The sequence below is a fragment of the Oryctolagus cuniculus genome, chromosome X, assembly GCF_051225735.1.
Source record: "Oryctolagus cuniculus isolate XC-2025 breed Fujian yellow rabbit chromosome X, ASM5122573v1, whole genome shotgun sequence".
In the NCBI taxonomy this organism is placed as follows: Eukaryota; Metazoa; Chordata; class Mammalia; order Lagomorpha; family Leporidae; genus Oryctolagus; species Oryctolagus cuniculus.
In genome coordinates this window covers 30255799-30283657 of record NC_142888.1, presented here as the reverse complement: position 1 = coordinate 30283657, position 27859 = coordinate 30255799, and the positions used below count along the sequence as shown (strand labels likewise).

General features: G+C 39.0%; 1 protein-coding gene across 12 annotated transcripts in view; it reads right to left on the bottom strand.

Moving 5' to 3' along the window:
* KDM6A (lysine demethylase 6A) overlaps positions 1–27859 on the bottom strand; it is a 194788-nt gene that overhangs the window by 119766 nt on the left and 47163 nt on the right. For all 12 annotated transcript variants that reach the window (XM_051827032.3, XM_051827033.3, XM_051827035.3 and 9 more), the window contains exons 3-4: positions 22844–22952; positions 5966–6015 (exon numbers count right to left, since the gene is read on the bottom strand). In XM_051827032.3, coding sequence (XP_051682992.2) covers positions 5966–6015; positions 22844–22952 — 159 coding nt within the window. The remainder of the gene's footprint in view (positions 1–5965; positions 6016–22843; positions 22953–27859) is intronic.

Sequence of the window (27859 nt, the reverse complement as noted above, 5' to 3'; positions counted from 1 at the left end):
GACCAACATGAATAATGAAAGAGAACTTCTTCAATCTATAAACATCCTGCAGCTAATATTGTATTCAACGGTGAAAATGCAATGTTCTTTTCCCCAAAAACAAGGGACAAGACAAAAATGCCCCTTTTGTCAAAATTGTATGGAAGGCCTTTGTCAGTCCAACAAGAATATTAACGAGCTTCCACACATTAGAAAAGACAAAGTAATATTGTCTTTCTTTGTAGAAAGCATGAGAATATACAAAGAAAATCATAAGAGATATAGAGCAAAATTAACAGATGTAATTAAGTAAGACTACAGGATATTAGGTGAGTATGCAATAATCATGTTCCCATGTAATAGCAAGAAAAAATTATTTCATAATCACCCCAACAATAGCATCAGAAAATAAAACAGTAAGAGCAGGCATTTTGCTTACTAATTAGGATGTCGGTTTAAGACAGCTGTTCATATATCAGTAGTATTTGAGTTCAAGTCTTAGCTCTGCTCCTCATTCCAGCTTCTTGCTAATGTGGACCCTGGGAGGAAGCAGGTGATAGCTCAAATAATTCGGTCGTTGCCACCATGTGGGAGATCTGGACTGAGATCCTAGCTCCTGCCCTTTCGCTTGACTGTGCTCCAGCTTCTAGCAAGCAAATCAGTGAATGGGAACGTTTCTTTCGCTCTCTGCCTCTCAAATAAAAACAATAGCAATAAACAATGGAAAATGTATGATGAAAACTATGAAATACTGCTGTAGAATCTTAAGGAAGATCTAAACACATGGTAAAACATGCCATTCTCCCCCAAATTAGCGTATGCATACAATGCAGCCCCAATAAAAAACTATCATAAGAAACTCGCAAACCACTTCTAATCTTTATACATAAAAGTAGTGGACCTGGAAAACCAAAAAATTTTGAAATGAATACAGGGAATTTATACTGCTTGATTTCAAGCAAAACCATGTGGTACTGGCTTTAAAACAGACATATAGTTCACTAGAACATAACAGAGAATCTAGAAACTGACACAGAATTAAATAGTCAATTGATTTTTTTCAAACAGAAAACAGTAAGATTATGGATTGAAATTTGAAAGTATAGTCTTTTCAATAAATGATACTTGAAGAAATGGGTAGCTATTCAGAAAAAACAAATGAGTACTACTGCTATATCACATCACAAATAACTAGAAAAGTACTGTAGAACAAAATCTAAGAAATATAGCCCTAGAACTTCTAGAGAAAAATTAGAAGATTTATGATGAGAACCAAAGAGAAAAAACTGATTTAATGGATTTCACGGAAATGGTGAACATTCCTTCCTCAAAAAGACATAAGAAAAATAAGACAAACAACAGACTGTAAGAATTTCTAAAACTTTACATAACAAAGGGCTTTATCCAGAATACATAAAAACTCAATCAGGAAGACAAAAAGCTTTAAATTGACAAAAGTAATTAACAAAAAATGGTATATAAAAGGGGTCAATCAATGGCAGGTAGAAGATGGGGAAAAGCAAATACAGTCAAAATAAGAAACCAATAACAACTGACTAGATCAGCTAAAGTTAAAAGTACTGAAAATTATCAAGTGCCAGCAAGGATGTACAACATTTTTTTAATCTACAGAAAACAAACTTCATTGTGTAAATATTGATTCTTCTTTTTAAGAAAACTTTTATTTAATAAATTTCAAAAGTACAACTTTTGGATTTATAGAGGTTTTTCCCTCCATAACCACCTTTCCACCCACAAACTATCCCATCTCCTACTCCCTCTCCCACCGCATTCTTCATTAAGATTCATTTTTAATTATCTTCATATACAGAAGATCAACTTAGTATATACTAAGATTTCAACAGTTTGCACCCACATAGACACACAAAGTATAAAGTACTGTTTGAAGACTATTTTTAAGGATGTAGAACATTTAAAAATCATATTCATTACCTATTTGAATACTAAATCGAAATAATACAACCACTTTAAAAAAAAAAAAAGTTAAACCTACCACTGCAATGTGGCCCAGAATGCCTAAATCCTAAATGTATGTATGCATTTATGTGCATGTATGTATGTATATATGTGCGTGTGTATATATATACATATATGTGTGTAGATATACATATACATAAATAGGGAGAGAAATAAAATCCATGCCCACATGGAGACAAATAATGTACTTTATTCATAACAACCAAAACCTGTGAAAAACCTAAATGTCTATCAACTGATAAATGGAAAAATTAACTGTAGCCTATCCATTCTATGAGATACTAATGACTAAAGGAATACAATATTGATAAACTTAACACAGAAAAACCTCAAAAATATAATGTCAAATGAAAAGACATCAAAAATAAAGGATGGCAAAACTAGAGGAATAGAAAATAGAGAGACAGTAGCTTGGGACCAGGGATCAAGACTGGGAATCAGTGGCAATGGAGCACAAGGGACTACTCTCTAAGTGATGGAAATATTCCATATCTTAATCGTGGTAATGGCTATACAAGTCTACATATATTGCTGAAACTCAGTAAACTGTATGCTTTTAAAATAATGGAAATTATACCTCAGCAAAGCTAGAAAGGGTTAAAAAATCACCAGAGAGTTGTGTGGAGCTAGACAAGGTAATTTATTTGGAAAAACAAGCAACCAAGGACAACCAGAAAACACTAAAAACAAAAACAACGGGGAAAGGGTGTCCTGGCATTTCCATACATGAAAACAGTATAAAGTTTCTCTAAATGAAACTATGGATTTAATTCACAGACAAATTAGACCAGAATATCCGTAAAGGCAAAAGTGCTTATGAATATTTAGTAACATCTCAAATCAATGGAGGTAAAAGATTAATTTTTAAATACACACACACACACACTGTTGGGATAATGAACTATAGGGAAAAAGAGAACTATAGGGAAAAAGAACACTATGATTCCAGGATGAAACCAGAATGGATACTAAATTTAAATGTAAACAAACAGAAAAAACTGCTCATCTACTAGAAGAAAATATGGGTGAATTTCTCCAAACAAACAAACAAACAAAACCGGAAAGGGGCTGGTGCTGTGGCTAATTGGGCTAGGCCTCTGCCTTCAGCACTTCTGATGGAGCTCTGCGGTATGGCCTGGGAAAGTAGCAGAAGATGCCCCCAGTGCTTGGGCCCCTGAACCCGCTTGGGAAAACAAGAAGAAGCTCCTGGTTTAGGATAGGCCCAGCTCCAGCTGTTGTGGCCATTTGGGGAATGAAACAGCAAATGAAAGACCTCTCTCTGTTTCTCCATCTCTCTGTAACTCTACCTCTCAAATAAATAATCTTAAATAAAGAAAAGAAAAAACTGCTCATCTACTAGAAGAAAATATGGGTGAATTTCTCTAATACCTGAAAGAGTGGGAAAAAAATAGTCCTATGTTTCTGATGAATTTGGATACAAGGAAATGAAAAACCTCTAAACAGGCAACAACAAATATACAGAAGTAAAACAATAAATCACAAACTAGGAAATAATATTTGCAACTTTCATCACAGATAAAAGATAAATATATCTAATGCATAAAGTATAGCTACATAAAGTAACAACAAAAAATGGCCTAATAGAAATGGCCTGATAGAAAAACAGGAAAGAGACATGAACTTTTTAAGTTTTAAAAAGCTCAACTTCATTAACAAGAAAAAGTACCTACAAGTTAAAATTACACTAAGACACCACTTCTCACCTGTCATATTGGCAAATTCTGCTGATACAAACTTTCTTGGTTAAGACCAAGAAGAAATAAGCATTCTCACATGCTGCTGAAGGAAGTGCAAAAAAGTTCAAACCAAAGGTATAAATAATGTTTGAACCGCACTTTTAAAGGAACCCACACCAAAGAATCACTAACGAAAATATGAACACTTATATGCACTATTCATTTACTGCAGTACTGTCTGTCAAAACAAAACTCAGACACAACTTATTAAATAAACTATGGATTACATCTCAATGACCTCGAGTTAGGCAAAGATTTGCAAGGTGCAATACCAAAAATACAGGGGATAAAAGAAAAAGTTGATAAATTAGACTTCATCAAAATTAAAAACTTCTGTCCTTCAAAACCTATTATCTTTTCACAGACTTTAGCAAAACGTATACAAATTATGTATATGATAAAGGACTGCAGCCAGAATACATAAAGAACTCATCCCAACTGAAAAAATAGGCAAAGATTTTGAATAGCCATTTCACTAAATAAGGTCTATAAATACCTAACATGTTTGTGAAAAGATGCTTAACATCATTAAGTCATTAGAGAGACTAAAAAATATAAGATGCAACTTTACACTTGCTAGGATGGCTACACACAAACAATTACATGCGTTGATGAGGAAATGGATAAACTGAAACCCTCACACATTGCTGGAGGAGAGGACAGGCTATAAAATGCTACAGCCACATTGAAAAAAAGAAAAAACATTTTGATATAACCCAACAATTCCATTCCTGGATCTGGCCCAAGAGCAGTGAAAACATTATATCCATACAAAAGTTTGTATATAAATGTGCACTGCAGTACCATGTGCAACAGTCAAAAACTGGAAACAACCAAATGCCCATCAACTGATGAATGAATGAGATAGCCACACAATGGGATATTATTAGGAAACAGGAATAAAATATTCATGCAATATGGGTGAACCTTGAAAGCATATACTAAGTGAAAGAGGCCAGTCACAAAAGATCATATATTGTATAACTATTTATATGAAATATCCAGAAAGATAAACATAGATATAAAGTATCATTTAGTGGCTATCAGAGTCTAGGGGTGGGAACAAGATTTCCTTTTAGGAAAATGGACATGACCTAAATAAGACTATGGTGTTGACTGCCATTCTGAAAATCTGCTAAAAGTCACTGATTTGTACAGTTAAAACAACTGAATTTTATAGTGTATAAATTATGTTTCAATGAAACTAGAGAAGATATTTTTCAAGACATTTAAGAATAATAATAATTAACAAAATATTCCTAAAACTTTTATACAGCCTGCGAGAACCTCTGGTCAGGCTGAGGGTTGCAAGGTTTTCCTAGGCAATGCCAGACTACAAAGACTGGGATTAGCACTTACTACTAAAGCTTCAATAATTCAAAAAGAAAGATAAGCTAGGCAATAAAAAATGCAAACTTTTTAAAGATTTATTTACTTGAAATGCACAGTGATGCAGAAAGAGAGACACTGGTTCACTCGTCAAATGACCACAACAAATAAGGCTGGGACAGGCCAAAGCCAGAAGCCACGAACTCCAACCAATGAGTGGCAGGAGACCAAGTACTTGATTCATCCTCCCTTGCTTTCCCAGGCACATTAGCAAGGAGCCAGACTGGAAGCACAGCAGTCAGAATTTGAACCGGCATTCTGATACGGGATGCAGGTCTCACAAGCAGCAGCTTAACTCACTGCACCACCCCAGCCCCCATAAGAAATAATAAGTGGCAATTCAGATAAAGAAACCTCTCTAGTCAATAAATTATATAAAGTTCTTCATTTTGAAAAATGGTTATAAAGTTCACTTCTCCTCTGAGCTCTAATTATAGACTATTTCAAGAAGATTTCATCATAATTTTCACATTACACCTTCCCATTGCAGCCTAACACGCCTATTTTCAGCCTTGTTTACTCCCAGTACCAATTTAAGACAAGAAAACCAAGGAATCATTTTGTTGGTTGCTTGGTTTTGCTGGATTTCAACTTATTCAACGAAGGATCAACTTTCTCCGATAAAATGCCAGAAGAATCTAATTCTTTCAATAAAATACTAGGTGTTCATACATGACAGCAGAAGAAAAATCTACTCATTTTTTCCTTTTGAATCCCTTTCCCTAGAAGTAATATTTTTAAGTAATTAACAAATAAAGCAAGAGTTTAACTCATCTTGAGTATAACTGGCAATACTACGACCAAAAAACAAATCAGAAATAGGCATGTAAATGTGCACTAACCTTCCAGTAGTCAGACTGTAAACTGTAGTACCTCTGGTATGCAGATAATGCTGAAAGAGGGAAAACAATTATGAGTCACAAATAAGTCTCATTTAAAATATCAATAATACAAGTTCTAAGAATCATTACCAAGGTTCCTACCATATCCACCTCCAGTAGATTATTTCAAAGATCAAACAATTTAAATACACAAGAGGTTCAAGGACATAAAACCACAATTAAACTTGAACGGAATCTAGACAAACCTCCTGGATCAACTGGACATTCCTTAGGGACCAAACTGATACAGGATTATGATTTACCCAAACTACTCTAGAATATGATAGATTATTTGTTCTTACAAGTGACCTCACTTCCAAGGATGACTAAGAACTCAATCCCTCAAGGAGCAAAGGAATGTTTTCAGTTGTGATGCTCCTGTCATACAATGGACAAAACACACACACACACACACACACACACACAATTACCTTACTCCAATTCAATTCCAAAATAGGTCACCCATAATTCTAAATTTGTATCAAAGCATAAAGCATTCCAAAAAAGTAGTTCCCTAGGAATCTAAAAGTCCAGTGACACATGATATATATATAAAAGGTATACTAAAAGCAACTTAAGTACATTACAATTGGTAGAGAAAATGCTTATAGAAAATGATGAACAAACCCCATCTTATACCAATTAAATCAGAATCTCGGGTTTGGGGGAGGGGGCGGTGGAACAGCTCTGCAAGAGTGCTAAGCATTTACATGTTTAGAAGATCCCTATTGATCATAGAAGTATGGCTAGGACTGAGCAACACCCTTAAAGCAAAGAGAATAAAAGAGAAATAAGATTTTAAAAAACCAGCAGTAGCTTAGATATATTCTAATATGCTGGGGATTTTTTAAAATGAAACAATTTATTAACTACAGACATTTGTATAACAGAAGCAAACTGCAAACATTACCTATATGAAATGCTTTCAAAAAATTAAACTGGCAAAGACAACAAAGAAAACGTTTAAAGTAATGAAAAGAAATTGCTCTCTCAGATACTGACATTATCAAGTTATAAGAATTGGAATAAAACAGAACAAAACTGAAAACCCAAAATAAGACCTTATGGTAAGAAATAGTGTAGAATATAGGTGGCTTTTCCCACCAGTGGAAAATTAATACAGTAACCAGAACCCACTTACTTGCACAAATAGCTCATGAAGAATGCATATTATGAAATATAATGCAGATTTAAAAAACTGTTTGCACCAAAATAAATGTATATTTTATTTTCCATGAACATTCTGAAGTACTCACATGAGCAGTGCAATCTGCTTAACTCATGTAATTTATTAAAATAACTGAAAGAATAAATTTAAGAGTTAAATATATAGCCAGCATTAAAGGTTCAACATCACTAGCCAACAGGGAAATGCAAATCAAAGCCACAATGAGATATTACCTCACCCCCATCAGAATAGCTAAAATCCAAAACAGAAAAAATAAAAAATGGTGGTGAAGATGTAGAGAAAAGAGGGACAATTACATAATGTTGGTAGGAATATAAACTCCTGCAGCCACTGTGGAATGGAGATTTCTTAAAAAATTAGAAACAGACTTTCCAGATAATCCAATAATTCCATTGCTGGGTATATACCCAAAAGGCCTGAACACATTGTATCAAAGAGATACCTGCATGACCATATTAATAGCAGCACTGTTCACAATAGCCAAAATATGAAATCAGTCAAGGTGTGCATCATCAGATGAATGGATAAAGAAAATGTGGTATATGTATATAATGGAATATTATTCAGCTATAAAAAGAATGAAATTCTCCCAATTGGATCAAAATGGATGTAGCTGAAGGACATCAGGTTGAGTGAAATAAGCCAGACGCAAAAAGACAAATACCATAATGTTCTCCTTTATATGTGGAAGCTAAAATTAGAATGAATGAATGAATGAATGAATATCAGTATTGCTTCAAATATAGTTTTGTCAAACTATAACCAAAGGTTAAGATTGATATACTACTATAATTAAGATTTGTGATTTTTTTCAAATTTACTGTACTTGAGTGAAAAGGGATCTTTTCATCTGATTACTATTTATTGCCCTTGCCTATACTCCTGCTGAATTATGGTCTTTTCTACTTTTTACCTACTGAACTTTTTATTTAGTGGTACAGTAGCCTTTGACTATGTTAATAAAAAATGTTATCTCAAAAATTAAAGAAAGAGAGGTGAAGGAGGGAGGAAGGAAAAGAAGGATTATACTCTTACATGTATCTAATCTATATTCTTAGATATATATCTAATGTATCTATTGTATCTATTCTCTGTATTGAACTGAATCTGCTCTTTTATATTAATATCACATTAACATGAGACTTAATGAGAACTGTGCTGCAGTAACTATTATTTATTTACTGTGACCCAATCTAATGTATTAAATTTCTTTTAAAAATTAAAAAATCATAAAAAAGTAAAATGTAAAAATAGGCCCAGTTGAAGGACTTTAAAAAACATTCATTTATTTTTATTTAACTGAAAGGCAGTTACAGAGAGAAAGGGAGAGACAGAGAGATCTTCGATTTGCTAGTTCACTCCCCAAATGGCTGCCAACAGCTGAGGCTGAAGCCAGGAGCACAGTTCTTCATTCAGGTTCTCCCATGTGGGTGCAGGGGGCCAAGCACCTGGGCCATCTTCCTCTGCTTTCCCAATTGCATGAGCAGGAAGCTGGACTGGAAGCAGAGCAACTAGGTCTTGAACTGGCATCTATTTGGGATGCTGACCATCACATAGGGCGGCTTAAACCACTAGGCAACAGCGCCAGCCCAGAAGGACTTTTTAACTTTGTTTTAAAATGCACAGGGCTAAAGTAAGGAGAACTAGGGTAAAATCTTTTTTAGCTCCCTCAACTCCATCACTGAAATCTTGATTTTTTTTTTTTTAGGTAATCTGACCAAAATGGTACAGATTCTCCAAGAAAAGGTCATAAGGTAATGAAACAATAATTTCAAAATTGTGAAGGATGGGGACAGCACTGTGGCATAGTGGGTAAAGCCGCTGCCACTGCCTGAAGTGCCAGCATCCCATATGGGCTCTCTGCTTTGGCCTGGGAAAGCAGTAGAAGATGGCCCAAGTGCTTGAGCCCCTGCACCTGCATGGGAGACCCAGAAGAAGTTCCTGGATCCTGGCTTCGGTTTGGTGCAGCTCTGGCCATGGCAGCCATCTGGGGAGTGAACCAGCAGATGGAAGGTTGGTCTGTCTGTCTGTCTGTCTCTCTCTCTGCCTCTTTGTAACTCTGCCTTTCAAATAAATAAATAAATCTTTAAAGGAGAATGCATCCCATGAGAGAAGACTTGGTTTACCGAAAGCAAAAGATGTAACAGAGAAGTGAGGTCATGGGAATACTTAAGATGAACAAAAAGCCAAGAACCCAAGATGGTAGCCCATGCTCCAAATTCAAACTTGCAAAGACCTGTCATTAAAATTCTGCTGCCTGGGGCGGACTTTGTAGCATAGTGGGTAAAGCCTTCCTGGCTGCTCTACTGCAGATCCAGCTCCCTGCTAATGGCCTGGGAAAAGCAGTGGAAGATGGCCCAAGTACCTGGGACCCTGCCACCCCTGTGGGAAACCAGGAAGAAGCTCCTGGCTTCTGGCTTCAACCTGACCCAGCACTGGTCATTGGGGCCATCTGGGGAGTGAATCATCAGATGGAAGACCACTCTGACTCTCCCACTAAGTCTGACTTACAAAATAAATAAATCAATCCTTTAGAAATAAATAAATAAAATTCTGCTGCCCTTATAATCTCTTCTTAACCAGATAACTGAATATCTAGATAAGCCAGGCTCAGATTTTTATCTAGGCTTAGCTTTTTTGACCATGTTCTAAGGAGGTTCCTATTCTCCTCTCTATATTCTACAGAATCCCATAGAGATGCTAAGTGATCTGCCTCAGATCTACTTCTGAGTTGTTCACTCTCTGATCATTTTTCTGACAGATTTTTGTTACCCTGTCTTCTCAGATGTCCTAACAATATGTATTAAGTTTCCCAAGATCCACACCAACCCTAGTCCACTGCCTTCCCACAGGAAGCACTTATAAATTGTTGAGGAACCAGAAGCTAAATTATGACCCAGAGTCCTGAGAGCCTCTTCTAATAGTTACATCATGGCCCTTTCCTTACATTCTTCATATTTGTGCTTGCTTCTTACTCTTTAAAATCTAAGTATCTTTCTTGCTGAGGTATAGTTTTATTAGCAGCTTGAGAAAAGAAAGCAAAGAAGGAAAGAAAGAAAAACAAGCTAATATTAAACATCTCAGTTAGACATGGAATTACAAGTATGGAGGAAAAGAATAAAGATGTAACTGGAGAAAACACAGGCCAAGAGTGTCAGTACCACTCCATTTCTTAACCTGAATGGTAATTAGATTGGGTGTCAATTTTCAAAGTCTTTCAACGATGGACTTTTTAGATACTCTCCTTATACATAATAAACTGTTCAACATTAAGGGAGAAAAGCATTACGGATTAGAAATCCAAAAAAAAAAAATTTACAACATGCTACATGTTAGCATTCACTAGCAGCTAGCAGCCAAGTTGCTTCTTCAACAAGACAGTAAAGAAACAAAATATCTCCTGATTGTACAAGAGACAGATTCACTTATTCAAACAGAAATGGAAACTGACATTCTTCAACAGTCCATGTATGCTATTTTCCCATATATATATGTGAATACATAGAGTATTTTCTGAATATGTTCAGAAAGAGAAACATTGCTAAAAGTGTCGTCACTTATCTGAACTAACTTCTACACTGGAATCATGTTCATCTTTTTTGCATAAAGATGATACCAACCAACCTATCAATTGGAACGACATTAGACGGTGAGTTAATTTTTCAAGTTATGGCAAAGACTTGGTTTTAAGCCATCCCTCATTTCCTAGTTTTTTTTTTTTTTTTTCCACATGAGTGCAGATAGCTCATGAAGTTCATTAACGGTCTTCTAAAAACAAAATAAGCTGAATTATGAAATTAGCTGTGCCTACATCGGGGCTGGCGCTGTGGTGTAGTGGGTAAAGCTGCTGCCTGCAGTGCTGGCATCCATATAGGTGCCAGTTCGAGTCCCGGCTGCTCCATTTCCAATCCAGCACTCTGCTGTGACCTGGGAAAGCAGGAGAAGACGGCCAAGTGCTTGGGCCCCTGCACCTGTGTGGGAGACCTGGAAGAAGCTCCTGGCTCCTGACTTCGAATCAGCGTAGCTCTGGCTGTTGCGGCCAACTGGGGAGTGAACCAGCGGGTGGGAGACCTCTCTTTCTCTTTCTCTGCCTCTCCTTCTCTCTCTGTGTAACTCTTTCAAATAAATAAATCTTTTTTTTTTTTTTTAAAGTATGCCTAGAGGCTAGTGGTGCAGCACAGCTTGTGACATTGGCAAAGGAGTAATGGCTGGAATAGTGACTGCTTCACTTCTGATGCTCTGCTTCTGGTTTCTGCTAATGTGCCTGGGAAGGCAGAGGATGATGGCCTAAGCACTTGGATCTTTGCCAACTACATGGAGACTGGGATGGGTTATCTGGCTCCTAGCTTTGCCAGGCCCAGCCCTGGCTGTTGTGGCCATTTTAGGAGTGAACCAGCAGACCAAAGACAGATGGATCTCTATCTCTCTAAATCTCTCCCTCCCTCCCTCTCTGGTACTCTACCTTTTAAATAAATAAATCTCTTTTTTGTAAAAAGATTTATTTCTTCTATCTGAAAGTCAAATTTACACGAGAGAGAGAAGGAGAGGCACTCAGGTCTCCCACCAGCACCTATGTGGGATGTCAGTGTCTCAGGCAGCGGCTTAACCTACTGCATCACAGCACTGACCCAATCTTTAAAAAAAAAAAAAAAAAGATTTGAACTTCCAATTATGTGAGGTAACAAGTCTCCCTATTGTTTAAGCTAGAATCAATTCTTATATGTGCCTAAAGACATCGTTTTTACCCTGCTGGTGCTGTGGTATAGTAGGTAAAGTGGCACTGTAATCCCATCTGGGCACTGGTTTGAGATTCAGCTGCTCCACTTACAACTCAGCTCCCTATAAATGCACCTGGGAATCAAACGGAAGATGGCCCATGTCCCTGGGACACTGCACTCATGTGGGAGACCCAAAAGTATCTCCTGGCTTCAGGTTGGCCCAGCCCTGGGCCGTTACGGCCATGTGGGGAGTGAATCAACAGAATGGAAGACCTCTCTCTGTAACTCTGCCTTTCAAATAAATAAAATAAATCTTTTAAAAAATAACAGAAGCCCACCCTGACAGTTTTGTGCAGTCAGCATGGAGACTGCTCTTTTAATGTTATAGAACCTCAAAAAAATTGGAAGGAATATCCTTCCATAATCTGATTAATAACACTAATACATACATGCATCACCTGGCTTCATAAAATTCCTTTTTACAATTAGTGAGCTCCTTAAAGAGATACTTCAATGTCTTCCAAAGGAACTGAAACTAAGGTAAAAGAAAGCCCATATGAAAATCAGTTGGGAGAAACATGCCATTCATGCCCAGTTGCTCCTATCAAATTCAAGGTCACAAAGTTAATACTCCAAATTGCAGGAACTGATTTATAATTCAGTCATTTCATCCACAAGCATTTATCTTTCCACTCAAACTTTTTTAAGATTTATTTATCTGAAAGGCAGAGTTACAGAGAGGGAGACACAACACAGAGAGAGAGAGAAAGAGAGAGAGAGAGAGAGAGATCTTCTATCTGCTGGTGAGAGAGAGAGGGAGAGAGAGAGGGAGAGAGGAAGGGAGAGAGGGAGGGAGGGAGAATATGAGAGAATCTTCCAGCTGCTGGTTCATCCCCCAAACAGCCATAACAACTAGGTCTGGGCCAGACTGAAGCCAGGGGCCTGGAACTCCATCCAGGTTTCCAACATGGGCCACCTTCTGCTGCCTTCCCAGGTCCTTTAGCAAGAAGCTGGATGGGAAGTGTAGCAGCCAGGACTAGAACAGGCACCAGTATGGCTCAACCCACTGAACCACAATGCTGGCCCCACATTAACTCATTTTTCAACACCATACTGCACTCCCATTAGGCTGAGCAGTTTAAGGAAAACATCTTAGTATGTTTTATGTTTCCTAACACAAATAAATCATCAAAATTCTAAATGCTATATAAATATCTATCACCAAATTCTTTCTAGGAAATCCAAAGCACAGTCTTTATTTCTAATCTTTAAATTACAATCCATAAAAAATATTCCTAGACTAATATAAATTTCAAAATCCTTAATAGTACATGAGGAAAATCATTTATCTGAATATCTTTATAATGCTTAAAACCTGTTTCAGAATGACTATAACAAACGGATCAAAACCTAGCAATCTTTGATAAGCCAAACTCAAGATCAATTATGAGAAAACTCATACTTTATATTCCTAAATACTATAAATACCCCAGGACAGAGTACTCTCATTTAACCCAATAGAAACACAGAGGAAGGTAAGTTTACCAATCTCTGACTTGAGATTTCTCAACATTAGGAACTCTAGTAATGTAACTTGCCCCAGCCATTTGTAGCTGATTGGGAACTAAAACAACAAAAGCCTGTTGGGTCGAAAAGTGTTAGATAATAGAAGAAATGACACATTACTTGAGGAAGAAGAATAAAGAGAGAAAAATCTATCATTGGCTAAGATTTGCAAGGGATTTATAATTGAGAAAAATTCCAGTACACTAGAAAAATGGGAAGAAATTATTTTTAATGGGTTTCAAGTTTTCAAAATAAAATCAGAAATCACTGATTATTATACAAGAGTATTTCAAAAAGTTCATGAAAAACAAAAGCAAAGTTTGAAAGATAAGTTTATTTTTGGTGCAAAACATTTTGAAATCCATGCATGTGAGGGGTCTCCAAGAGTTCATAGAAAATGGGTCTTATTAAAGAATGGTGCATGGATTTTTTTTTTCTCCAACAAAATTACCTTTAAATTCGATCTTTCCAGAACTTTTTCAAATCTCATGCTCCTCCAAATATTTTTTCTTCCATAATTCTTAATATTGCTCTGTGCCTCTCCTCACATTTCTATCATTTTATAATTCTGCTATGTACTTTGAGGTATTTTTGTCATCTGATTTTCTAAGCAACTAAATCAGTAACTTCTATAATTTGCCACACATATTTACATATATTTACTCATATCATCAATTAATTAAACTGCTTCTATGGTCAATCACATATTAATTTGAATATATATGCTTGCCCTTCAATAAACCCAAGTTTTTGTGTCTCTTAGGTTGTCCTCCAACTGGGAAAAAAAATGACTTTACCATCTCTATAGCTTAAAGCAATCTGACAAACCATTATTAACTGGTTCAGCAGAGGTTAATGGTTTAGTTTTGAAGTTAGAAGTAGAAAAGGACGGCCAGTGCTGCGGCTCACTAGGCTAATCCTCCACCTGTGGAGCTGACACCCCGGGTTCTAGTCCCGGTCGGGGCGCTGGATGCTGTCCCAGTTGCTCCTCTTCCAGTCCAGCTCTCTGCTATGGCCCAGGAGTGCAGTGGAGGATGGCCCAAGTCCTTGGGCCCTGCACCCTCATCCATGGGAGACCAGGAGAAACACCTGGCTCCTGCCTTCGGATCAGCGCGGTGCGCCGGCCGCAGTGGCCATTGAGGGGTGAACCAATGGAAAAGGAAGACCTTTCTATCTGTCTCTCACTGTCCACTCTGTCCCCCAAAAAAAAAAAAGTAGAAAAGGAGGTAGGGTAGAAATGATAAAGAACTACTCAAATCCTACTACAAGGAAGAATTTTTTTTTATTTGACAGGTAGAGTTATAGACAGTGAGAGAGACGGAGAGAAAGGTCTTCCTTCCATTGGTTCACCCCCCAAATGGCCACTATGGCCGGCGCTGCGCCGATCCGAAGCCAGGAGCCAGGTGTTTCTTCCTGGTCTCCCATGCAGGTGCAGGGGCCCAAGCACTTGGGCCATCCTCCGCTGCCCTCCTGGGCCACAGCAGAGAGCTGGACTGGAAGAGGAGCAACCGGGACTAGAACCCGGAGCCCATATGGGATGCCAGCGCCACAGGCAGAGGATTAACCAAGTGAGCCACGGCGCCGATCCCTCAAGGAAGAATTATTAGAAGTCCTGCCTACTGGCTTCAACAGGAGCTGCCTCAGCTACAGAGAGTCACTGTGTCCAAGCTCACACTCAATTCTCAGGCTGGCCCACATCCAATATTGAAGCATGGGAAAATAAAGACCTGGCCATCCATCTTGGCCCAATCTGATTTAGCTCTGAAGGGTCATTCTAGTTCCAGAGTTCCCCATGAAGTTGGTCAAGGCTATTTACAGCCTATTTTCATCCTCTGTTCAATCCTGATTCCATCCTGCATCCCCCATAGGTACTGACCCCAAAGGTAATTCCTTACTAAACAATCTGTATGTTATATTCCCTTCCTAGGGAAACCAGCTTACAATAATAGGCCAAGCACACTGAATCTCCATTAGCCTATAATCCCCTACTCAATTACTTTGTTAGAATAAATTCTTATAAGTAAAATGACCAATTAACAAAAAAATTTTAAACTCTTCAAAATAAATCTTTAAAAAAACAGATTCAGACCCAAGCATAAGATGGTGGCTGGCGCCGTGGTGTAGTGGGTAAAGCCACCACCTGCGGTGCTGGCATCCCATATGGGCACCCAGCTTCTCCACTTCCCATCCAGCTCTCTGCTATGGCCTGGGAAAGCAGGAGAAGATGGCCCGAGTCCTTGGGCCCCTGCACCCATGTGGGAGACTCGGAAGAAGCTCCTGGTTCCTGACTTCGGATCAGCGCAGCTCCAGCTGTTGTGGCCATCTGGGGAGTGAACCAACAGATGAAAGACCTCTCTCCCTCCCTACTCTACCTCTCCTTCTCTCTGTGTAACTCTGACTTTCAAATAAATAAATAAATCTTTTTTTAAAAAAAGCATAAGATGGGAAACTTAGAAGGAAAGAATAGGGAAGCGTAACAGAAAACTGTTATGTCTGGGACTTCAAAGGGCAGTCTGACATCAATTACCCATACAAATTTATTCATTGAAAATAACTTTTCTGTCATTTCAGATGAATTTGAAGCACAAGGTAAAAAGGTTTTATAAAGCGTTTTATTAACCTTTCTTGAGTAATAGATATGATTTGAAAGGCAGAGTGGTGAGATGGAAGGTGGTAGGAGGGACATGAAGGAAAAGGAAGAGAAGGATCTTTCACCTGCTGATTTACTCCCCCAAATGCCTACCAACAGCCAAGGCTGGGCAGGCTGAAGCCACTAGCATGGAACTCCATCCAGGTCTCCCATGTGCAAGATAGCGACCCAAGTACTTGGGCCATCCTCTGCTGCCTTCCCATGTACATTACCAGAATAGCCAAGATTTGAACTGACACTTCTTTATGGGGCTCAGACTTCCCCAAACAGTGGATTAACCTGCTGTATTACAACATTCAACCCACCACCAACTGCCCAAGCCCAACCATATTTTTTAAGTCCTTGCATGAACTGAACAGAGGGAGCCCAGAGCAGAGAACTGCATGTCACATAACTTGGACATGCACTAAAAAAGGAAAATCTAGCTGGTGGAACCAAAGAAGCCAGAGCAACACCTGAAAACACGTATACACTGGAGCCTTTGTGAATTGAGAGTTCCCCTAAACACAGAAATCAAGAATTACAAGTCCATCTTATCATGCTGACCAATTCCAAACCTCTCCAGTCAAAATTTGCCTTGCTGGGTGTTCCCACATACCAACTTTCCCTACCTAATCCATAAAGCTTTCCTGCACCCCTGCAACTGGGGAGGCAGATTTGAGTCATATTCTTCTGCCTGCTAGCTCGTGAACAATAAATCTCTCCTCAAAGGACCAGCCTCATGGAGCATGATTGCGAGCAGTGGACAGGGACTCACAATTTGGGTGCCCAATGGGGCTGAAGGTCTTCTGACTGCTCACCAGTGATAACACACCTCTGCAGGGGCAGGGAGGGGTGGGAGAAGGGTAGTGTGGGGCAGCTGATGCTGAGTGTCTGAGCCACTTCCCAGACAAAATTTCTTCAAGCTGCTCCATGGTGGAGGAGTTCCTCCTCTGCTGAGGTGGTGCAAGCCCTCTCTCTTTTGAGAGAAACCACCTCTAAATAAGTGACTGGATGAGTAATCTCAAAGAGCAATTTTGTCTCTGTCTTGTGCGTCTCAGCCCTTTCATGGAAACTGCTGGTGGGGAACGGTCCCTAATCCAGCTAACTAGAGGCAGAATTCAGCAAAGTGCTCCTAATTTACCCCTGGAGAATGGCTAGATCCTAGTTTTTAGGTGTTCTCTGGTGTCTGTTATTTGTCTGAGGTCTCTTATGATTTGTGTTCTCCAGGCTGAGTCTGTCATTCTTGTGATGAGAAGGAACGGGGAGGGGTGGGGGTGGGGGTGGGGGGGTGGTTGCAACAAAGCCAAAATCCCTTAGTTATAATCTTAAAGAGGTACTCATACTCTGAAGAAAAAAGAGACATTGCTCCTTCCTACCCCTTTGGTGTGTTCTAGGTGTTCCAAACCTGGTGGAAGTGTCAAGACATGATACATATGGCATTCAGCAGCCTAATAGGGATCCCCAAGTAATATACCCTGTTCCTAGTCACAGGAAACTCCACACAGCTCTATCAAGAGGGGGGAGGAAAAAAAGGACTTGGAAAGTTATCCACAAACAGTATATGTGGACGAAACCCAGGCCCATGAATTTGATTGTATCTGTTGTGCGAGTTTTTCTCCTATAAGTGCTCACTATGAGGAATGCTGAAAGCATTCCAGGAAAGAGCCCTTTAGGCTACATTCTAAAAAAATCTGCAGTGTGGACAGGTAAGGTGACTTGGGATGCCTGCTTCCCAAATGAGTGCCAGCTGGAATTCCAACAACTCTGCTTTGGATACAACTCCATACTAATGCTTTGGATACAACACCTAGGAAGCAGCAGATTATAGCTCAAATATCTGCCTGTCACTCACAAGGGAGAACTGGAAGGAATTCCTGGCTCCTGGTTTCAGCCCAGACCAGCCCTGTTGGAGGCATTTGGAGAGTGAACCAGTAGATGGAAGATTTCTCTGTCTCTGTCACTATGCCTTTCAAATAAATCTTTAAAAAACAAACAATGAAAAAGCAGGCAATGTTCAGTTATGAATCTAAAGGAAAAAGGGATTCTATTTTTTTTTGTAAACACAGCCTGGCCACAACACTCTTTGGCTTAGGAGAGAGAAGCCCAGAAATTGGTTCTCTAGACTGTAATACTATCTTACAAATGGAGTTGTTGTATAAAAATAGGGTGTAATATCTTATATACCATCTTTCATGTCTTTTTACCAGAATAAGAACTTACAAAAGAAATGTAAAGTTATGATTCAGAAAAAGGAGGCACTGTCTGATTCCAGGCAGAAAGAAATTAACTGATTTATAACTGTCCTAATGGCTTCATAAGCCCCAGATGAGCCAGGCGTCTCTTCTTCCACCACGTGGGAAGATGGGGCAGAGCGCAGAGCTCAGATTAGCTTTTCCAGGATTATCAGATAGGGACCCACCCTCCAGGTTCTATACCCAGTGGAAAGCAAAGAATGATCTCCTCTCATTCCCCTAAGGGAATCCAATTCAGCCAACAACTTACTCAAACCCAGGCAAGGTAGTTTGTGGTTGGAAAACTAACAGGAACTGCCTCATGAATTTTTAGAAGTCCACTCTCCATTTTCAACCTTGGATTTATATAAATGGAAAAATAACATCCACCTATTGAGATTAACCATGGAGAATAAAAAGTATCTAACTCAATTTTTGGTTCTCATAATCCTAATTGGGCTGATATCTAGACTCTTTTAAATGCATTTCTGACTCTAGAAAAATGGAGAATAGTTTTTAGAAAAAGTTGAACTGCTTCACCAGATGACTCTGAATAATCATGCTCTTGCTGATCATCAGCAAGGGGACCACACTCAATTCAGTCCCAAGTACCCTAGAAGATAACAGGAAGGTAACTCCCAGGGAGAATGCCAGGTTATTGGTATGCAAAAAGCAGTACCAAAACACAGAAATTTAAATGAGGTCCAAGTGACTCAGCAGTGAACCTAGCAAAATCCTTCTATCTTCCAAGAATTTTTGAAGTTTATCAATAATAAACTAATTATCAGCCCAAATCTCCAAGAAAATAGACTAATAAAACACCCCAGGTGTCAGCAGAAAATAATAAATACTAGAGATAGGCCCAAGAAGCCTATGTTTCAACAGGCTCTCAAAAAAAAAAAAAAAAAAGCAAGCTTGGGTTCAAGCCCTACTTGGCTCCCAATCCTTGCTTCCTGCTAATGCATATCCTCAAGTATTTTGATCCCTATCACAGACTCCTGTTTTTGGACTGGCACGGCCCCATTGTCACAGGCAAGGCATTTAGGGAGTGAGCCAGCAGACAGAAGACTGATCTCCCCCCTCCCCTACTCCCATCTTTCAAATAAATAAACATTTTAAAGATTGCCTTTTCACCAGAGAAATTGTAGGTTCCAGTGCAGCCAGAATAGGTCTGTGCCTTACAAGCAAGAATGCTATAGCCAAAACCACCTGAACCCAGAGGTACCAGAAGAGATTCTACAACAAGTAAAAATCAGAAGCATGAGCACACAAAAATCCCAAAAACAAAAAGACATGGAACCCAGACCAGACTAAATACTACGCACTACCCACTAAAGAAGTGTGTGTGGGAGGAAATTAAGTCAATGGTGAAGTTATTCCTTAAGTGGTACCTTATTTGGCCATTACAATCACTTTTCAATACTCCTATTTCTGCAAGTAAGGTAACTGGAAGGTAAGGAATATGTTGTTTGGGACCGGCAGTGTGGCACAAAAACTTAAATTGCAGGCAAACAGAGTACAAGCAAGCACGCGCACACACACACACACACAAACACAGGAATGAGCAACAGAAAGAAACAAAGGTCAGATTGCTCTTACTGGATATCCCCTTGAAGCCACAAACATAAAAGCTCCTTGTTATGTTTCCCCATTCTTTTTAAGTTTTCTCATGTTTATGCTTTAATAATAGGTATAATCATATTTTTAAGTACCTGCTTTTTAGGATAGTCACAAATGCACAGAGGGAGCTCAATACGAAAACTCAAACATCTCAAACAACCTTCTTTGGCTTAACCGAAGAAGTAAGAGCAAAACTGGAATAAGTACACCATAGCCCTTTCAGAAGCAAGAGCTCCCTTAAACATGAAAATCTGAAATTAGGGGCCCATGTTGTGGCACAGCAGGTTAACCTGCCAAGGGCAGTGCCAACAACCTCCATGGGCTCCATTCAAGACCTGGCTGTTCCACTTCCAATCCAGCTCCCTGCTAATGGCCTGGGAAAGTAGCAGAGGATGATCCAAGTGCTTGGGCCCCTGCACCCACGTGGGAGATCCAAAAGAAGTTCCTGACTCCTGGTTTCAACCTGGTCCAGCCCCAGCTGTTGTAGAAATTATAGTTTATAATATGTTCTCTAAAAAGAACACTTATTTGCCTAGGAATGGTGGTTCTCTTGTACTGGTCACAAAGAGAAGAAAAGGAGGAAGCAGTCTGAAGTAACAAATGCATCTATAAATTGGTGGTGGTAATAGTGTGAATGTGGGTGTATTTAGGTATTACTATTAGAGACTAATTCTAGTTTAAGACTTGTAGAGATGGTAAAGAAAGAACTTGATGGTTAGTACTTTAAAAGGATTTTCTCAATGTGGAAATGGGGCCCCATAAATATCTAAGAGTATTTTAAAAAATAATCCACATCAGCCGGCGCCGCGGCTCACTAGGCTAATCCTCCGCCTGCGGCGCCGGCACACCGGGTTCTAGTCCCGGTCTGGGCACCGGATTCTGTCCCGGTTGCCCCTCTTCCAGACCAGCTCTCTGCTGTGGCCAGGAAGTGCAGTGGAGGATGGCCCAAGTGCTTGGGCCCTGCACCCCATGGGAGACCAGGAGAAGTACCTGGCTCCTGCCATCGGATCAGCGCGGTGCGCCGGCCGCAGCGCGCCGGCCGCAGCGCGCCGGCCGAGGCGGCCATTGGAGGGTGAACCAACGGCAAAGGAAGACCTTCCTCTCTGTCTCTCTCTCTCACTGTCCACTCTGCCTGTCAAAAAATAAAAGAAAAGAAAAGAAAAAGAAAAAATAATCCACATCCAGGAAACAAAAGCCACTGGCTTGAAAATATTAAAATATGCCAAAATATATATGTATATACCATTGCATTCATTCTCTCCTTCCTCCTATTACAAATTAATCAAGCTATTGCCTGCCTATCAATGGCTAGTTCATCTACACAAAAATAATGATCTGGCGGCCGGGCAGGGAGGTGGGGAGGTTTTGTTACATGTTTTCAAGGATAAACCCTTAAGTTACTCTGCTCTTCTCCCACCAGCTATTTTGCCAACACTCTGGTTTCCATAAGATGACCCACCCACCTCCAACCTTCCAAAAAATAAAATTTAAAAACAATCGCCTTCAAAAAGATGTCCTTAGATTCCCCATTACCTTCACAGCCAAACATTTTATAAACGGAAAATATAGTTAAATTCATAAACTAATAAAGTTTTAAAAGTCACAACATGTAATGTTTAATCATCTCAAAGCAGCAAGGGCATATTACCCCATTGGCAAACCTAATTTTCAGATCTAGGTCTCTGTTTGTGTGCTCTTAAATTAGTGAGCTCTGTAAGCACAAGAAGATGAAGCAATGAAAAATTAACAGATTATAAAGAATTTTATGTATTTTAGTATAATATCTCCCTTTAAATAATTATCAATTTTAATTAAAGTTAAAATATCTAATGGTGTCTTAAGGACTACTAATACCTATTATCCTGTTAAACTGAAGCCATTTCACTAAATACTAACCAGTTTCACATAACAATCACAAAACCCCAGAGCTCTCATTTACCACCTCCTCCCCTTTTTACAGATTAGAAGGCAGAAACGCAGGGATCCATAACATGATAAAGGCAATGCAGCTGTAAATGATAGACCCAAACTGAGAAATAAGTCTAACTTCAAACGTCACAGAGTATGCCTCTGTCTCAGAAGAAAACTGTATTTTAAACATTCACTTCACCTAACACAAAAGTGGCAGAATAAAACAACAACATGAAATACTAACAATCCTTCATTGTAGCCCTAAAACTATGGGCCCACAGTCTTGCTTGTTAGAACGGGCAAAATACATCCATCAATTCCACATCAAGGTGTTTACATGTTATCAAAAAGCGAAACTGTTCCCGCTTACAGAAATAATTCTCCTTTGGTACAGATTTTTCCTTTGCTGGGGAGCTGGTATTTGGGGATGCTTTCACCCTCCTGAGTGGATGATCATAAGTGATCATCTAACAATAACATGACTACAGACAAAATTTTCATTCAACTATTTTTCTATTTAAAATGGAAAAGTTTTATAGCCAGTACAGAGAAGGAAAATGTTGAGTTTGTGTTGCATTTCTAAAGTGTTCATCAATGTACAAATTTCAACATCAAGTTGGCTCACTTTCTACTATGGAAGGTATGGCCTTCAAAGGACAAGGATTTTCACAAAGCAGAACAAAACCACATTGTACAAAAAAAAAAAAAGAAAAGAAAAACAACCCACACACCACATTGTACATGTAGTTGGTAATAGGTTTTACTGTATGGTCTGCTTATTGATGATTTACTTGGAGTTACATGATTTTTCCATTTCCAGCTACTTCCCCTTTTCTTTCTCATTACTTTGTATGTTGAAAAGCTTATAATTTCTAAGTAAAAATGGCAATACCCTTGACAGAGCACAAATAATTATAATTACATTAAATATACACATACAAATCAAATACTAATTAACAAGGGAAAAATTACCTTTTGGATAATCTTCCAATAAGAGGTTGAAGTGACCTAATTGACAAAACAAATCAGACTCCACTTTTCCTTCAGCTTTTAAGATTAGAGATTCGTAGCAGCGAACAGCCTAGAAATAAAAAAATACAAACATTTAAGTACAAGATAAAACTCCAAAATGTATTTCCTCCCTGACACAACACATATTTCCTCCAATCACCCAAGAAATCAAGGTATTGCATTTCTATCTCAAATACAGTCCATGTAGTATTCCTTAGAAGGATCTTCCTTTAACCAACTATTCATTGACAAAACCACCAGTTATTGTTAGAGCCTATTAGGCCACTGAGGCCTGAACCCCCAGGCTCAATGAAACTGGGTGCAGATAATCTAAAGGCTACTGGAATGTTTATTGCTCTGGAAAGCCCTGCATCTGGGACATTCCAAACTCCTAAGACAGTGCACTGTAGATTCACCAAGGGGCCTTTCTTATCAGGCTCCATGTGGCGCTCTGCACCTCCCCCAACAAGCAGCCTAAGAAGGACTCTTCTGCTCAAACAGAATGAAACCTGGCTTCAAACCTCCTGCTCTCTGTCTGGACAGGCCAAATTCTCACTTTTTAACCGCACCCCCACCCCACCCCGTTCTGGCCCTCCAAAAAATAAAGTTTTCTCTACTTTAACTAGCCGCCTCCTCACCTTCCTCAAACCCTAAAACCTAACAATTATGGCACAAGTGCTTTCCCCATTTACAAAATGGAAACAAAACTTGCCAAGTAAGATAAAACAAGAGCACTTTAATAATGTTGGTCATAAGTTACAGATATAAATTATTGCTGTGGTCCCTGTTGATTAAAAACTGCTCTTAAATACATATAATATCCACCTTTCACACAAGCAGGAAGAATTTTATTGAATTATGTGAGAATTTAAAGAATCTCTAGAGTAATAAGAATAGTACCATTTATACCAAATAAATTCTGCTTCTGATTTTTGAAAAACCTCTACCATTTGTAAACTATCATAAACTGTCTTTCAGTTGATTTCTCCTCCTGATATACTTCAGACACATGAACTCTAACTCTATTCCTAATCTTATCCCTACTCCAATACATTCACTCACACATTTCCTTCTCTTGGGGGGGGCGGGAGGGATCAACTTACTATTTTAAGGATATCAATTCATTGTTTAATCCAGGAGACTGCAGGTCTAGAGTGTGACAATTTTCAGTTGTCATTTGCCACAGATCCTCGGAAATTTATCCTCTCTGACTCTCAGCTTTAGTAACACAAGAAAGGGCTGACAAAAAGACTGAAACTGGAAGTTTCTGTAAGTGCTCATCACAGTGCTTGGCACACAAGTACTAAACTACTACTTCACCTTCACCTTAGCAAAGTTTTAACTCTTTCAAGTTTCCAATGATTTTGTCAAAATTTCCCTGCCAACAATTACATACTAAACAATATGGCTCTGGTAACAGGCGTCCTGGAGTCAGTGAAGTAAGAAATGTGTGATTTTAGAAATTTCAGGGCACACTCAGGAATACTCCTAGGTTTCATACCCATAGAAGGAACCCAACAGGTTCCATTACCATCAAAAAGTTAAAATAACCATTTTCAAGAGCTTCTGTTAAAATAAAAAAAGGTGATATGGAACACAGTAGCCACTAGGAATGCCTTCATTCTCCCTCTCCAATGAAATACAGACCAGACCCTCTATTGGTGAGTTTCAAAATTTACATATTCATAGTACAAACATAAATAACTTTGGAGAACCCATCCTAATCAAGGCTAATAATCTGGGCTGGTTCTACTACTATACTTAAAGTTTAAGATTCATAAAAGAGCTGTCTCCAGTTCCTATTCAATTCTTAGCTATCTAAATGTGTATATGTCCCATATCACAATCACTGAAAACTAATCATTCTGCTTCCCTATAATTAAGAGTCTGACTGCTACACTGAAGTCTCAAAAATTACTGTAATTTGGAAGCATAAACTTTCAAGATTCTCTTTATTTTAGTCATATATAATTTTTATCTGGCAGATGGTTTAAGAGTACAAAAATATAATTTATTATAGTGATTTATAATACCAGAGAAATCCATAAAATTATTGGGCTACAGTTTGACAATTCTTAATTTTACATTGTAAAGCTAATAATGATATTGTAAATAAAGCACTCATTAAAGTTGCTGTCACTGCTTAAATCTTGGTAAATTTAAACATTTCCTACTCTTTTGTGATAATTCCTGATAGTTAACAATTAAATTTATAAGCAAATGTTTTCATAGTAAAAAGGATTCAATATAAAAATACAAGGAAACTATTTCTAAGGGAGGAGGAAAGGGGCATTGTGGCATAGAGGATAAAGCTGCCTGTGACACCAGTATCACATATGGGTGCCTGTTCCAGTCCAAGTTGCTCCACTTCCAACCCTGCTCCCTCCTAATGAACCTTGGGCACCTGCACCTGCGTGAGAGACCCGGCAAAAGCTCCTGGTCCAGCGTATGAAAGAACAAACTCTCTGTACCTTTCCCTGTAACTCTCTGCCTTTCAAATAAATAAAATAAATTAAAAAAAAAAAAAGGAAAATTGAAGGAGAAAAGTATCATTACATTCTTTTTTTAAAATTATTTATTTATTTATTGGAAATGCAGAGTTACAGAGAGAGGAGAGGCAAAGAGAGAGAGAGAGAGAGAGAGAGAGAGAGAGATGGAGGGAGGAAGGGAGGAAGGGAGGAAGGGAAGGAGGGAGAGGTCTTCCATCCACTGGTTCACTCCCCAATCGGCAATTGGCTGCAATGGCCAGAGCTGCACATCAATCCAAAGACAGGAGCCAGGAGCTTCTTAAGGGTCTCCCACGTTGGGGCAGGGGCCCAAGGACTCAGGCCATCTTCTTCTGCTTTCCCAGGCCATAGCAGAGAGCTGGAGCAGCCAGGTCTCCAACTGGCGCTCATCTGGGATGCCAGCACTGAAGACAGAGACTTTAACCGCTACATCACAGCGCCGGCCCCTCATTACGGTTCTTAAAACTGGATATATCAGCTCCGACCGTTGCGGTCACCTGGGGAATGAACCAACGGAAGGAAGACCCTTCTCTCTGTCTCTCCCTCTCAATTTAACCCTACCTCTCAAATAAATAAAATCTTAAAAAAAAACATTGGATATATGAAATACATGAAATATATTCTCTTTATGTAAATATTTTAAAAATAAATTATCTTTAATGATTTAAGAAAAAAGACATTAACACCCTATGCTTCCTCTTATCATGCTTAAAATGCCATGTCACTACCATGATCATCAATTGTCTACCTTTCATTTCTCATACTACAAAGGAACAAACCTAAAGTCAGTTTTGTTTTGTTTTAATTCGAAAGAGTTACACAGAGAGACAGAGAAAAAGCTCTTTCATCCACTGGGTCACTGCTCAAATGGCTGCAACAGCCAGAGCTGCGCAGAACCGAAGCCAGGAGCCAGGAGCTTCTTCCGGGTCTCCCACTTGGGCGCAGGGGCCCAAGGATTTGGGCCATCTTCTACTGCTTTCCCAGGCCATAGCAGAGAGCTGAATCGGAAGTGGGACGCCGGCGCTTCAGGCCAGGGCATTAACCCACTGCACCACAGCGCCAGCCCCTCTGCTTTATTTTCTATTTCAGATGTGAAGAAATAGAATTATCCCTACAGAGCTTGTTTATACACAACTTTACATAAAAATGACTAGAATACAAATATTACAATAGGACATTTTAATTGGCCCATACAAAAACATCTTAAGTGTTATTTCTGTATTTTCTAGATTTGACAATTAACCTATAACATTTCTTCTCACATAAAAATCATTAAAGACTTATTTATGTGTTCCAATAGGAAAGCTGTCCTACCTAAGGATAGTCAGAATTTTGAATGAAGATCATTTGTAGCTAGAACAGCATCATTCAAAAGCATACTTCTGTAATAATAAAAATATTCTATAATCTGCGCTGTCCACTATGGTAGCCATTTGCATGTGTGGCTATTGAATACTTGAAACACAGCAAGTGCCAAGTAAACAAATTCATTTTCAAATTGCTTCACTTTAATGTTTAAATATAAATGAACATGGAGCTGACATTGTGGCTTAGTGGGTAAGCTGCAACCTTCAGTGCCGGCATCCCATATGGGCACTGGTTTGAGTCCCAGCTGCTTCACTTCCAATCCAGCTCTCTGCTATGGCCTGGGAAAGCAGTGGAGGATGGCCCAAGTGCTTGGGTCCCTGCACCTGTGTGGGAGACCTGGCAGAAGCTCCTGGCTTGTGGCTTAGGATCAGCCCAGCTCTGGCCGTTGCGGCCATTTGGGGAGTGAAGACTTCTCTCTCTCTCTTTCTTTCTTTCTCTCTCTCTCTCTCTCTCTCTCTCTCTCTCTGCCTCTCTGTAACTTTGCCTTTCAAATAAATAATCTTTATATATATATATATATATATATATATATATAAAATGAACATTTAGCTAATGGTTACCATACTGGATAGTGCAGATTCAGCTAATTTTTAAAGTTTAAAAAAAGTTGAATATTGAAAGCATGTTAAATATTAGAAAAGTAAAATTTCTGGGGGCTGGCGCTGTGGCACAGCAGGTTAACGCCCTGGCCTGAAGCTCTGGCGTCCCATATGGGCGCCGGTTCTAGTCCCGGCTGCTTCTCTTCTGATCCAGCTCTCTGCTATGGCCTGGGAAGGCAGTGAGAAGATGGTCCAAGTCCTTGGGCCCCTGCACCCAAGTGGGAGACCCGGAAGAAGTTCCTGGCTCAAGGCTTCTCACTGGCGCAGCTCCAGCAGTTGTAGCCAACTGGGGAGTGAACCATCAGATGGAAGACCTCTCTCTGTGTCTCTCTCTCTGCCTCTCCTCTCTCTGTGTAACTCTTTCAAATAAATAAATCTTTAAAAAAAAGTTCAATTTCTTATGTTTACACACAAAAAGCCTATAAAAATGAAGTATTTTTTAGTGGGAAGTGAGCAACGCTCTGCATAAAACTGTTACTTCCTCTAATTCTTTATAGCTGGTA